Below are 14,401 nucleotides of genomic sequence, written 5' to 3' on the forward strand. Positions count from 1 at the left end.
GACACATTAGTGCAGCTGGCTTCCGGGTTAAGCAGGCATTGTGTCATAAAGCAGTGCGGCTTGGTTGGTAGGGTTGTGTTTCGGAGGACACACGGCTCTTGACCTTCACCTCTCCTGAGTCCATACGGGAGTTGCAGTAACTACCAATTGGATACCACAAAATTGGGGAGAAAAAGGGATGCTATGAACTTCAAACACAGTATGGATTTAACGCAGTCCGAGGTGGATTAGCTGAAGGGTGCGAATATCCCCAGCCAGGCCGCATTCAAACCCGTCTCAGAAGATTTTGCAAAATTCTAAACAACGCTAGACAAACTCTCTTCCAAAGGAGATTACCTGGAAAATCAATCCAGGCTAAACAACATTCTAATCAATGGAATCGAAGACGTTAAAATTGAAACTTGACATGACACACAAGCCAAGGCCAAGAAACTCCTGGCAGGTCACCTGAAACTGGACGCTAAGCTCAGTGAGAGGGCGCACAGGAACGGCACCTTTTTTCCTGATGGACAGCCCAGATCTATAGTGATGAAACTGCTCAGGTACAAAAACAAGGAGGAGATTCTCAAGAATGCCAAGTGCCTGAAGGGAACTAAGTTCTTCATTAATGAAGGGTTCTCCAAAAAGGTACGCCTCAAAATGAACTGCTGCCACGACTAACTAAAGAAGGAAAGAGAGGCAACATCGCATACCTGAAGTAAGACCAGCTTGTTATTCCTCCCCCCCACGGCAGGGGACTCGGCTGTAGTCCGTTGATCTATCACATGGATTCATTTGATTTGACACACCTATGCCTACATATTTACTCTACTTTGTCCATGTGTTTCACCTAACCTCATGACCAAAAACACACATTGCTCTAAGTCATAACCCTCTGAAGTCTTCAAGTGGTGTTATGTGGACTTTGTCAAGGTGCATTCCATAGGAAGTGCACCCCTATTGATGAGACTAACACAAATGTGTGGATGTATTGGACATGTGAGGCATGCAATTCTATGTTTCCCTTCCACTCTCTGGATGATTCCCACTGTATATCTATCTTATTTGGGAAGGATGTCAACCCTGATTACCTGGTCTTCAAACCATTTGATATTAATGAAGATAGCGATAAATAATGACTGTGTTGATCCAGATTAAAATGTCCTGAAATTGACCAAATATTTTTTTTATTCCTGTGACTATTATAATGTTAGACTGCTATACAGGTTGTTAAATAGTTTATCTAATTCCAAGACAAGCTTATTCAGTCTTCCTAAAAATCATGACCACCTTGTTCATTATCTGTCTTCTCTTAACCATGTATTTTTTATTGTTGACCTTGAAACATGGTTGACTGAAGCCACGACAATGCTTTATGACATGTCTCCTTATAATGCTGTTCACCACTGTGTAACATCAAGAGCGGGGGGTATGTTATTTGACGTGTATCGTTTTTGACACGCAAAGACCCAAACGGCGTTCCACAGGGGGGGGAAGTGTGTCCATTTTTGTTGCTACAAGTCTTCAATTCTTTGTAAGAGAGAACCTCGCACTTACATCTGATAACACTGATGTAGAATCGCTTTTCATAGAAATTCCCTCCTGTTAAATTCCCTCCACCCGATACTGTATTGATGTCCTTGCATCAATTTTAAATTTGATTAATAATGAAAATAACATGTGTTTTCTAATGGGTGACTACAACATCAGTTTATTCACTAACATCTGACTTTTTAAATACTTTATACGCCAGTTATCTACAGTATATTCCCTCATCTACAAGCCCACAAGAGTGACCAGTAAATTAATCTGCCACCCTTATTGATAATATTTTTACTAATTCTTTGAATAATGTGGGTATACTTTATACTGACATTTCTGACCACTTTCCAATATTCCACTTCTCGTTGGCAGCTGGAAATGAACAGGTGGGAATGGATAGTAGCATCAAATGTAGAATATTTATATATATTAAAAAAGTTATTCTGAGCATTTTAAGATATTGATGATATTTAATGGGAAAATTGTTATTAGCATCCCGAAGTGGAGCCTGCTTACCAGACTTTTCTCACATCCTTTAATTCTATATTTCACCACTGTTTTTATGGTTTAAATGGTCTAAAAAAAACGTTCTAAAAAAGTATTTGTAAAAAAAACTAGTTGTATAAAAGGTTTAGCATAAATCCCCCCCCTGTAAATGTACCCATTTACTTCGGATATCCCCCCCAAAATATTTTACTAACAAATTCCAAGAATCCTCAAACAATATAAAGTCAACTTGGAAAATCATCAATCAACTGTTGAATAAGAAAAAGACATCTACAACTATCGCATCTCAAAATAAGACCTATAGTGATCCTGATGTTATCTCATGTGAATTGTAATACTTTTTTATGAATGTGGGTTCCTCTGTCAAAAAAAATCTGAAAAATGTATGGAAATCCCTTGGATTACATTAAGGGTAATTTCCCTTCTCTGCTCCAGTTTGATCCACCTTATGTAATGGAGAGGATGGAGGTAATTGGTATCAGAAGCAGGTCATGATGAGATTGGTGCCTTTTTGGTGAAATCAGTGTCTTCCTCGATTATTGAGCCTCTAACACAAGGGTGTCAAACTCCTTCCAGGGCTTAGTGTCTGCTGGGTTTAGTTTGTTCCTTTCAATTAAGCCCTAGACAACCAGGTGAGGGTTCCTTTCTAATTAGTGACCTTAATTAATCAATCAAGTACAAGGGAGAAGCAAAAACCCACAGACACTCGGACCTCCGTGGAATGAGTTTGACACATGCTCAAATCAAATCAAATGTATAACTTCACCAAATCAATGCAAACTGGTATTGTTCCTAAAGATTTGAAAATTGCCAAAGTTATCCCCTTCTATAAATCTGGGGATCCAAAATCTTTTACAAATTATCGGCCATTATCTGTACTACTATGTTTTTCAAAAATCTTAGTGAAACTGGTGTATCAAAGAATGTTGAAACATTTAAACAAACACTGTATTCTATATGAGCACCAATATGGTAAAAATGTATTGCTCTTTAACAACTTGTGTATAGAATCTTTACAGCCCTGAATAATAATGAATACGCTCTTTACAGCCCTGAATAATAATGAATACGCTCTTTACAGCCCTGAATAATAATGAATACGCTCTTTACAGCCCTGAATAATAATGAATACGCTCTTTACAGCCCTGAATAATAATGAATACGCTCTTTACAGCCCTGAATAATAATGAATACGCTCTTTACAGCCCTGAATAATAATGAATACGCTCTTTACAGCCCTGAATAATAATGAATACGCTCTTTACAGCCCTGAATAATAATGAATACGCTCTTTACAGCCCTGAATAATAATGAATACGCTCTTTACAGCCCTGAATAATAATGAATACGCTCTTTACAGCCCTGAATAATAATGAATACGCTCTTTACAGCCCTGAATAATAATGAATACGCTCTTTACAGCCCTGAATAATAATGAATACGCTCTTTACAGCCCTGAATAATAATGAATACGCTCTTTACAGCCCTGAATAATAATGAATACGCTCTTTACAGCCCTGAATAATAATGAATACGCTCTTTACAGCCCTGAATAATAATGAATACGCTCTTTACAGCCCTGAATAATAATGAATACGCTCTTTACAGCCCTGAATAATAATGAATACGCTCTTTACAGCCCTGAATAATAATGAATACGCTCTTTACAGCCCTGAATAATAATGAATACGCTCTTTACAGCCCTGAATAATAATGAATACGCTCTTTACAGCCCTGAATAATAATGAATACGCTCTTTACAGCCCTGAATAATAATGAATACGCTCTTTACAGCCCTGAATAATAATGAATACGCTCTTTACAGCCCTGAATAATAATGAATACGCTCTTTACAGCCCTGAATAATAATGAATACGCTCTTTACAGCCCTGAATAATAATGAATACGCTCTTTACAGCCCTGAATAATAATGAATACGCTCTTTACAGCCCTGAATAATAATGAATACGCTCTTTACAGCCCTGAATAATAATGAATACGCTCTTTACAGCCCTGAATAATAATGAATACGCTCTTTACAGCCCTGAATAATAATGAATACGCTCTTTACAGCCCTGAATAATAATGAATACGCTCTTTACAGCCCTGAATAATAATGAATACGCTCTTGGCATCTTTCTGGATTCATCCAAAGCGTTTGACATGGTTGATCATGAAATATAACTTGCTAAATTGCAGTATTACAGTTTTCATGATTATAGATGTAAATGGCTGTATAATTATGTTAATGATAGAGAACAATGTGTATATGCAAATAAGTTGTGTATCTACCCGGGCCAAGATATGCTATGGTGTTCCACAGGGTTCGATCCTTGGACCTTTGTTGTTTCTAGTCTATATCAATGACCTTGCTGCTGTGTCTTCAACCGTACTTCCCATTATTTTTGCTGATGATACCAACTTGATTTTATCACACAACACTTTCGATTCACTAATAAATGATGCCAACTAAGGTATGGCCACGTTTTCTGAATGGTTTAAGATAAGGAAATTATCTTTAAATGTAAAAAAATGCATCTTCATTGTACTCACTGGTAAGAATAAGAAATATTGTGAAGGAAAAAAGAGCCATAATCTCAATTGGTCAGAATGAAATGGACCAGGTTTCATTCACTACATTCCTAGGTGTCCTAGTTGATGAAAAGTTGTCCTGGAAAAATCACATTCACTTTGTCTGCAGCAAAGTGGTGAGGTCTGTTGGTGTCATCAGAAAGATGAATGGTTTGGTTCATCAGGCTTGTTTCCTAACACTATACTTAAGCAATAAAGCCCAATGAGGCGTTGCATTGTGCCTAAGAACAGACCTTAGCCGTGGTATATTGGCCATATACCACAAACCCCTGAGGTGCTTTATTGCTTTTATAAACCGATTACCAACATAATTAGATCAGTAAAAATAAACGCTTTGTCATACTCGTGGTATACGTTCTGATATACCACGGCTGTCAGCCAATCAGCATTCAGGGCTCGAACCCCCCAGTTTATAATACAGCTTAAATTACCCATATCTCATTTACTGCAATATTGTCTGGCTAGTACATATGCTTCCTACCTACACAAATTACTCATCACACAAAATATATTTGCAAGACTAGCCACCTCCTCTAACTGCTTGGCTCCAACTGCCCCTGTGTTTGAGAAACTCAATATATTGTCTATCTACAACATGAATATAGTCCAATGATGCACCTTCATCAACAGATACTCATACCTTCCAGACAGCCTACCTGAACACTTCAAATCAATGGACTCAAAAGATTATACCAGGTTAATTCCATAATCCATGCATACAACATAAGACACTGCCATAACTCTAGTAGATACAGAGGTTCCATGCTCTGGAATTCCTATCTTCACATTGCCAAAATATAGAAGTCTGACTAGAAGTCTAGAAGTCAGCCTGATGAACCAAACTACCCAGTAATTTCCTTCCTTGTAACTTAAAGCTCTCCCTCTCTCTCTCACACACACACACACACACACACACACACACACACACACACACACACACACACACACACACACACACACACACACACACACACACACACACACACACACACACACACACACACACACACACACACACACACACACACACACACACACACACACACACTTTGTTCAACTGATTGAACAAACCTTTTTTGTATATTGGTTTTGTGGTGTGGTTTTCATATAAGCCCATTTTGGCTTCCAACCTCAACTGCACACCATTTTTACCTGTTTTTTTTTTATCTGCACTGTTTTGTCTTTCACTTGTTTTCTTTGGTGCAATTTTTTTCACAACATTTTTTTGTATATGGTTCACAACTTGGAGCCCTAGCTCTTTTTGGACTGAGGACAGGGCTTTGGGACTGAGGGCAGGGCTTTGGGACTGAGGGCAGGGCTTTGGGACTGAGGGCAGGACTTTGGGACTGAGGGCAGGACTTTGGGGATGAGGACAGGGCTTTGGGGATGAGGACAGGGCTTTGGGACTGAGGGTAGGGCTTTGGGACTGAGGACAGGGCTTTGGGACTGAGGGCAGGACTTTGGGACTGAGGGCAGGACTTTGGGACTGAGGGCAGGACTTTGGGACTGAGGACAGGGCTTTGGGACTGAGGACAGGGCTTTGGGACTGAGGGCAGGACTTTGGGACTGAGGGCAGGACTTTGGGGATGAGGACAGGGCTTTGGGACTGAGGGCAGGACTTTGGGGATGAGGACAGGGCTTTGGGGATGAGGACAGGGCTTTGGGGATGAGGACAGGGCTTTGGGACTGAGGGCAGGACTTTGGGACTGAGGGCAGGACTTTGGGGATGAGGGCAGGACTTTGGGGATGAGGACAGGGCTTTGGGACTGAGGGCAGGGCTTTGGGACTGAGGACAGGGCTTTGGGGATGAGTTGAGGAGACAAATAGGGCCTAGATGAGGCTGGTACCTGAGACAGGGGACCCAGGACAGGCAGTCCCAGACAGTCCCAGACGTCCCGTCACCGCTGTTCCTCTCCTCTGCCAGGGGGCCTGATGGGTACCGCTGTGGCTGCTGGCTGTTTGTTCATTCTCAAGGATGTCCGTCAAGGGTGTCCCCCATTCCCATATATTACTCTCTCACTCCCTTTCTTTCTCCTTATCAATCTTTTCTTTAACTTTCCATTTTACTTATCCCCTCTTCCTCAACCCTTTTCTCTCACTAAGATATATTTACTGGTATTACTTCTCTCTCTCTCCTCAGCTCCACTCTGATGATTGGGTTCTATGTCACCTGTCTGATCATCTTGATGGCTGTCATGTTTGTCTCAGCAGTCTACTCCTGTTTTGGGGTGAGTAACCGTGGATTGATGGCATTTATGGCATTTGATGGCATTTAATCAGGGCAAGGCGACTGGAAACATGGCCGAATACAAACATTGTAGTTATTCCCTCCGTAAGGCAATCAAACAAGCAAAGCGTCAGTATAGAGACAAAGTGGAGTCGCAATTCAACAGCTCAAACACGAGACGTATGTGGCAGGGACTACAGGCAATCATTGCAAAAAGAAAACCAGCCCCGTCGCGGACATCGGCGTCTTGCTCCCAGACAAATGAAACAACTTACAGTGCCACCAACACGGCTCGCTACCAAAGTAACCCCGCCCTGTGCAACTGGGTCCTGGACTTCCTGACAGGCCGCCCCCAGGTGGGGAAGGTAGCAAACAACATCTCCACTCCGCTGATCCTCAACACTGGGGCCACACAAGCCCCCTCCTGTACTCCCTGTTCACCCACGACTGCGTGGCCATGCACGCCTCCAACTCAATCATCAAGTTTGCAGACGACACTACAGTGGTAGGCTTGATTACCAACAACGACGAGACGGCCTACAGGGAGGAGGTGAGGGCCCTCGGAGTGTGGTGTCAGGAAAAGAACCTCTCACTCAATGTCAGCAAAACAAAAGAGATGATCGTGGACTTCAGGAAACAGCAGAGGGAGCACCCCCCTATCCACATCGACGGGACAGTAGTGGAGAAGGTGGAAAGTTTTAAGTTCCTCTGTGTACATATCACCGACAAACTGAAATGGTCCACGCACATAGACAGTGTGGTGAAGAAGGCGCAACACGCTTGCAAGCTGAAGAACACCATCCGTACACAGCATCATGTTGTGGGGGTGCTTTGCTGCAGGAGGGACTGGTGCACTTCACAAAATAGATGGCATCATGAGGCAGGAAAATTATGTGGATATATTGAAGCAACATCTCAAGACATTAGTCAGGAAGTTAAAACTTGGTCGCAAATGGGTCTTCCAAATGGACAATGACCCCAAGCATATTTCCAAAGTTGTGGCAAAATGGCTTAAGGACAACAAAGTCAAGGTATTGGAGTGGTCATGACAAAGCCCTGACCTCAATCCTATAGACCATTTGTGGGCAGAACTGAAAAAACGTGTGCGAGCAAGGAGGCCTACAATCCTGACTCAGTTACACCAGCTCTGTCAGGAGGAATGGGCCAAGATTCACCCTACTTATTGTGGGAAGCTTGTGGAAGGCTACCCGAAAGGTTTGACCCAAGTTAAACAAGTTAAAGGCAATGCTACCAAATACTAATTGAGTGTATGTAAACTTCTGACCCACTGGGAATGTGATGAAAGAAATGAAAGCTGAAATAAATTATTTCACATTCTTAAAATAAAGTGGTGATCCCAATGTACATAAGACAGGGAATTTTTACTAGGATTAAATGTCAGGAATTGTGAAAAACTCAGTTTGAATATATTTGGCAAAGGTGTATGTAAACTTCCGACTTCAACTGTATATAACGTATACTGTATCCTTCACTATCTATTCTTTACTATCTATTGCATCTTAGCCGCTCTGTCACTGGTCATCCATATATTTTATACTTATATATTCTCATCCCATTCCTTTACTAGATTGTGTATTAGGTTTTGTTGTGGAATTTGTTAGATATTAGATTATGTTGTGGAACTGTTAGATATTACCTGTTAGTTATTGCTGCACTGTCGGATCTAGAAGCATAAGCATTTCGCTACACTCACAATAACATCTGCTAACCATGTGTATGTGACCAATAACATCTGCTAACCATGTGTATGTGACCAATAACATCTGCTAACCATGTGTATGTGACCAATAACATCTGCTAACCATGTGTATGTGACCAATAACATCTGCTAACCATGTGTATGTGACCAATAACATCTGCTAACCATGTGTATGTGACCAATAACATCTGCTAACCATGTGTATGTGACCAATAACATCTGCTAACCATGTGTATGTGACCAATAACATCTGCTAACCATGTGTATGTGACCAATAACATCTGCTAACCATGTGTATGTGACCAATAACATCTGCTAACCATGTGTATGTGACCAATAACATCTGCTAACCATGTGTATGTGACCAATAACATCTGCTAACCATGTGTATGTGACCAATAACATCTGCTAACCATGTGTATGTGACCAATAACATCTGCTAACCATGTGTATGTGACCAATAACATCTGCTAACCATGTGTATGTGACCAATAACATCTGCTAACCATGTGTAAGTGACCAATACCCGGTGCCCCTATAACATGTCTGGTAAACCTGCAAGGTGGATGGTATTGATTTTTCCGGCCCTGAGAGTAGCAGTCCCCTGTAGAGTCAGAGTCAGACTGCTCAGTGAGGCATCTAGAGAGGAACTGGCATGTAATTGGGCGAAAGATTAACGTGGATGTAAACTCACATTAGGGGTGTTACAATTTTGTCAGTTGGGAACATTTGTGATCGAAGGCAGCGATCTGATGATGTTATAGCTGTTTTTGTTGTTCCTGGAGGGCCCTCTGGGTATTTCATTTCCTGCTGTCTCCTCATTGGGAGATGGCCGGCTTGGGGGGAATGAAATAGGCCCCAAAATCATATTGGAAACAAGAAGAAGAAGAACAACAGGCACTTGATCTTCTGTAGTTGAGGGATTTGTGATGAATATTGTCATTGTAGCACTGTAAGCTTTGGGAAAGGGAGGGGTTTAGAATTCCAAAGAGGATTCTTTATAACTCCCCAGGTCAAATGCGATCCACCAAATCAGTGCGTTTTGCATCCCTTTGATATTTTAAGGAGAAATTGTGCACCAATATTGCATTTTAAAAGCCTGTTATATAGACCACATGAACAATTCTTTAAATCTGATTTTTAATAATGAAAAGACTTAATAAAGTGCCCAAATTCAGCATTTTGACATGTCCCTCTGTGCATCCTCTGTGTCTATGATTCTAACCCATTAAACCCCCAACATTTCTTCAAGTTTCACCATCATTGTAAAGCCCTAGTTATTTGGTTGCTTTGACAGTCATTTCTGAAGATTATAATTTTTCATGTGATTAGTGATTCATTTTAAGAAAGAAAAAAACTGTCCTTTATTTAATAAAGGCCAACCCTGTTACGTGAACGGAACTCTCATTTTAATATGTGTAACTATTCATTTTTAAATACCATTTTCAAAAGAAACATTGAACATCTGAAAGTAAAATCCTCGTGTAAAAGCAGGTGAGCTGATTCTACTCTTTTTGGACATATTGTTTTTTACATCAACCCTGTTACTTTATTTGGCACTTAATAGGCACCTACTATAGCCATTTTGATTTAACTTCCTGAGATTGGAACACATGTTTTTTATTAAGTTGAACATGTGCTCTTCATGATAGTGTATTAAAATTAAGTTAAATAAACTTTTTTCTTCTTCACCAAGTCACACTACTCAAAAGGAACCTAACTGGTGGAACTACCAGTCTAGACTACCGTTATGAAACAAATCAAATCACATTGTTTACATGTTGAAAATGCTGCATGCTTGATCCTGGCATTGCAAGGAGTCTGGTTTTGTGGGAAAGGGGTAGACAGACATCACTTCTACCAGCATTTGTCAAATTGCACCCACAGTCATAGCTGGGATTGTTGGCTGTAGGATACAAACATAACGCTCTCTAGTAACCCACAATACTTGAGACTGACCTACTAACCATAACCCCCCCTCCCCGGGGACAGTTTTTCCCAGCGTCTCTACAGACTCTGTCCAAGATGATAGTCCAGTCCAGACTCAACAGCACCCTGGTGGGAGTCTTCACCATTCTCCTGGTCTTTCTCTCTGCCTTCATCAACATTGTAAGTCCCTGAGCCTCCACTCCAAATGGTTGCACAGATCATTTGAAGGGGTAAACCCTCAAAGCTTACATTAATCAAATCAAATGTATTTATATAGCCCTTCTTACATCAGCTGATATCTCAAAGTGCTGTACAGAAACCCAGCCTAAAACCCCAAACAGCAAGCAATGCAGGTGTAGAAGCACTACATTAAAGAGTGTCTGACATCTGTGGTCATCCTATGTAAAGTCTCCAGGGTTGTGTTCGTTAAGGCACTTTGTAGCAGAACGTTTTGCAACGGAAAACAAAAAGTATTTATTATTGGACAGAAGTTCAGACATTTTGTGCCCACTAAACACTACCCAGTTTTCATTCATAATCATGTGAACCCCTTTGACCTCTGTCCTCTACCCCCTAGTTCACCTGCAGTACTGGAGACCTGAGGGAGTGTCTGAGCTGGGAACTGAACATCAGTCGCAGCAGTGTGAACGCCTGCCATGCACGCAGCCTCAACTACACCCTCGAATCACTGGATGGCTTCTGTGGCAGCCCCTCACCCAACTGCAACTTCCCTGAGGTGTGTGTGTGTCAAAAAAAACATATATAAAAATATAAACAAAAATATAAATAGAAGAAGCTAGGCTTGAGCAGTCATTCTCACTGTACTGATTATATGCCAGAAGTGGTCAATACATTTCACAATGGTAATGCTAAAACATTTGCAAATGTTTGACATCTCTCTCTCTTTCTATGTCTCCCTCGCCCCCCCTCCACCCACCCTCCCTCTCTCTCTCCCTCCCTATCCCCCCTCCACCCACCCTCCCTCTTTCTCCAACCTCCCTCTCTCCCGCTGTAGTACTTCTCTTCCTGTGTGTTGTTGACCCTGCTGGCCAGCTCAGTTTTCCTACAGGTCAGCAGTATAGGTAAACTCTTACTCATGCTCTTCATCGAGATCTTCTACGTCCTCATCATGGAGGTGCCAGAGGTCAGCCTGTTCGACAACGTAGACCTGCTGGTCATGGCCAACGCTATGTGAGTAGTTTAGAACCCTCATTAGCATGCAGGTACAGTAAGGTACAAAACAAAGTCATGAAAGAAAGATAGATAACGGATGAGTCAATAGTATTTTATGCTAATGTTCTTCAGAGCGAAGCAGTAACGTCTCGGATGTCTCATATGTTTGTTTACTGATGTACACCTAGCTTTAGATATGATGGACGAGAACAACTCTGGCTTGTGTAAATTGCCCAGTAGATAAATGTTAGATTGAGGTGAAAGGTATTGATGGGTGGACTGCTGCTTTGCTCTAACCCATGCTATTTATTCACGAGAAGCAGATTTAAATTAAAACCTGTCCTGAGTTTAGTGGTGCATTTACTTCATGTAATGGATGACTGTTGGATAGGCCAGGTCAGGTCCTGTCTATGGGTATCTGTCTTCAGATGGAGAGGAGGGTTCAGTTGCCTCTCTCCATAAAATGTTCTTTCTTTGTTCTCTCTTCACAGTGAGCACATAAATGGAACAAGGTGAGATTTATGTAGCTTAACACTATTAAACCAATGGAAACAAATTGAAACGCACAAATTGATTGAGATCAATTGTATCCAATATACTGTAGCTTCAATGCATCCTGTAGATCTTCCTGGCACTTCATATGCCTCAGGTAGTTAGATAACATTGATAAACAGTGTTGTAACCTTGTATATTGTTTAGTAATGGTATGTAGTATCTAGCGTTATTGAATAACATAGATTAAAGAGTGCAGTGGCCTCAGGCCTGTATTTGATCTTTGGTATCTGTCCAGCTGTGTGATGGACTCTAAGGTCCCTCTGAAGATCATGACTCCCGTGGTCATCACTGTCTTCGTCCTGGCTTTGTATCTACACGCCCAGCAGGTGGAGTCCACAGCCAGACTCGACTTCCTCTGGAAACTACAGGTAGGTGTGTGTGTGTGTGCCATCCAAGGTCATTGATACCTCCTTGACCCTCCCTCCTAACCCTCCCTCCAGGCCACAGAGGAAAAGGAGGAGATGGAGGAGCTACAGGCTTACAACCGTCGCCTCCTCCACAACATCCTCCCCAAAGACGTGGCTGCTCACTTTCTGGCGCGAGAGCGTCGGAACGACGAGCTCTACTACCAGTCCTGTGAGTGTGTGGCCGTCATGTTCGCCTCCATCTCCAACTTCTCTGAGTTCTACATAGAGCTGGAGGCCAACAACGAAGGAGTGGAGTGTCTCAGGCTGCTCAACGAGATCATTGCAGACTTTGACGAGGTGAGAAGGGAGTGGAGGAGAGGTAAGAGGATGGGGAGGAGAGAGGGATGGGGAAGGAGGATAGAGATATGAGAATGGGGAGGAGGATAGAGATATGAGAATGGGGAGGAGGATAGAGATATGAGAATGGGGAGGAGGATAGAGATATGAGAATGGGGAGGAGGATAGAGATATGAGAATGGGGAGGAGGATAGAGATATGAGAATGGGGAGGAGGATAGAGATATGAGAATGGGGAGGAGGATAGAGATATGAGAATGGGGAGGAGGATAGAGATATGAGAATGGGGAGGAGGATAGAGATATGAGAATGGGGAGGAGGATAGAGATATGAGAATGGGGAGGAGGATAGAGATATGAGAATGGGGAGGAGGATAGAGATATGAGGATGGGGAGGAGAGAGGGATGGGGAAGAGAGAGGGATGGGGAAGGAGGAAAGAGGTATGAGAATGGGGAGGAGGATAGAGATATGAGAATGGGGAGGAGGATAGAGATATGAGAATGGGGAGGAGGATAGAGATATGAGAATGGGGAGGAGGATAGAGATATGAGGATGGGGAGGAGGATAGAGATATGAGGATGGGGAGGAGGATAGAGATATGAGGATGGGGAGGAGGATAGAGATATGAGGATGGGGAGGAGGATAGAGATATGAGGATGGGGAGGAGGATAGAGATATGAGGATGGGGAGGAGAGAGGGATGGGGAAGGAGGAGAGAGGTATGCGGGTGGGAGAAGGAGGAGAGGTATGAGGAAGATATGATAATGGGAGGAGAGAGGTATGAGGATGGGGGAGTAGAGATGGATGTATGAGGATGGGTGAGGTGAGAGATATGTGGATGGGAGGAGGGAGAGAGGTATGAGGATGGGGGAGGTGAGAGATATGTGGATGGGAGGAGGGAGAGAGGTATGAGGATGGGGGGAGAGATGAAGAGAGGGAGTGGAGTGTCCATCTGCTCATTGAGATTACCACAGAATTTGACAAGGTGAGAGGGGCCTTTCTCTCTGTGTGTGTGTTTACGCTGACCATATGTTCTGTCCCATTACTCCTAATATAACTTCAGTATTGGTACTAGTGACTATTATTGGACCCTGCTATGTTGAAATAGAGCTAACAATCTCAATGCTATTAACCCAAGTAAACTAACTAGTAAATGTCTTTCACTTCCCTATTGTCCTCCTCTCCCCCCAGATCATCAGTGAGGACCAGTTCCGCCAGCTGGAGAAGATAAAGACCATCGGCAGTACCTACATGGCAGCTTCTGGCCTCAACGCCTCTACCTACGACAAGGAAGGCCGCTCACACATCAGAGCCCTGGCAGACTACTCCATGAGACTCATGGATCAGATGAAGTACATTAACGAACACTCCTTCAATAACTTCAAGATGAAGATCGGTAAAGCTGCCTATGGGAAAGATCATTTTGTTGCCTTGTTCATTTTCATGTGAATTCATGAGAAGAACGATATCCTTAA

At 42.3% G+C, this 14,401-nt stretch overlaps 1 protein-coding gene across 2 annotated transcripts in view; it reads left to right on the top strand.

Annotated features, from left to right (window-relative positions):
• Nucleotides 1–14,401, top strand: part of LOC139539096 (adenylate cyclase type 5-like) — a 154,426-nt gene that overhangs the window by 130,673 nt on the left and 9,352 nt on the right. For both annotated transcript variants that reach the window (XM_071341848.1, XM_071341849.1), the window contains exons 12-19: nucleotides 6,761–6,848; nucleotides 10,560–10,676; nucleotides 11,074–11,232; nucleotides 11,512–11,687; nucleotides 12,161–12,181; nucleotides 12,460–12,592; nucleotides 12,665–12,928; nucleotides 14,118–14,322. In XM_071341848.1, the coding sequence (XP_071197949.1) occupies nucleotides 6,761–6,848; nucleotides 10,560–10,676; nucleotides 11,074–11,232; nucleotides 11,512–11,687; nucleotides 12,161–12,181; nucleotides 12,460–12,592; nucleotides 12,665–12,928; nucleotides 14,118–14,322 (1,163 nt within the window). The remainder of the gene's footprint in view (nucleotides 1–6,760; nucleotides 6,849–10,559; nucleotides 10,677–11,073; nucleotides 11,233–11,511; nucleotides 11,688–12,160; nucleotides 12,182–12,459; nucleotides 12,593–12,664; nucleotides 12,929–14,117; nucleotides 14,323–14,401) is intronic.

Source organism: Salvelinus alpinus, chromosome 14 (assembly GCF_045679555.1).
Source record: "Salvelinus alpinus chromosome 14, SLU_Salpinus.1, whole genome shotgun sequence".
Taxonomy (NCBI): domain Eukaryota; kingdom Metazoa; phylum Chordata; class Actinopteri; order Salmoniformes; family Salmonidae; genus Salvelinus; species Salvelinus alpinus.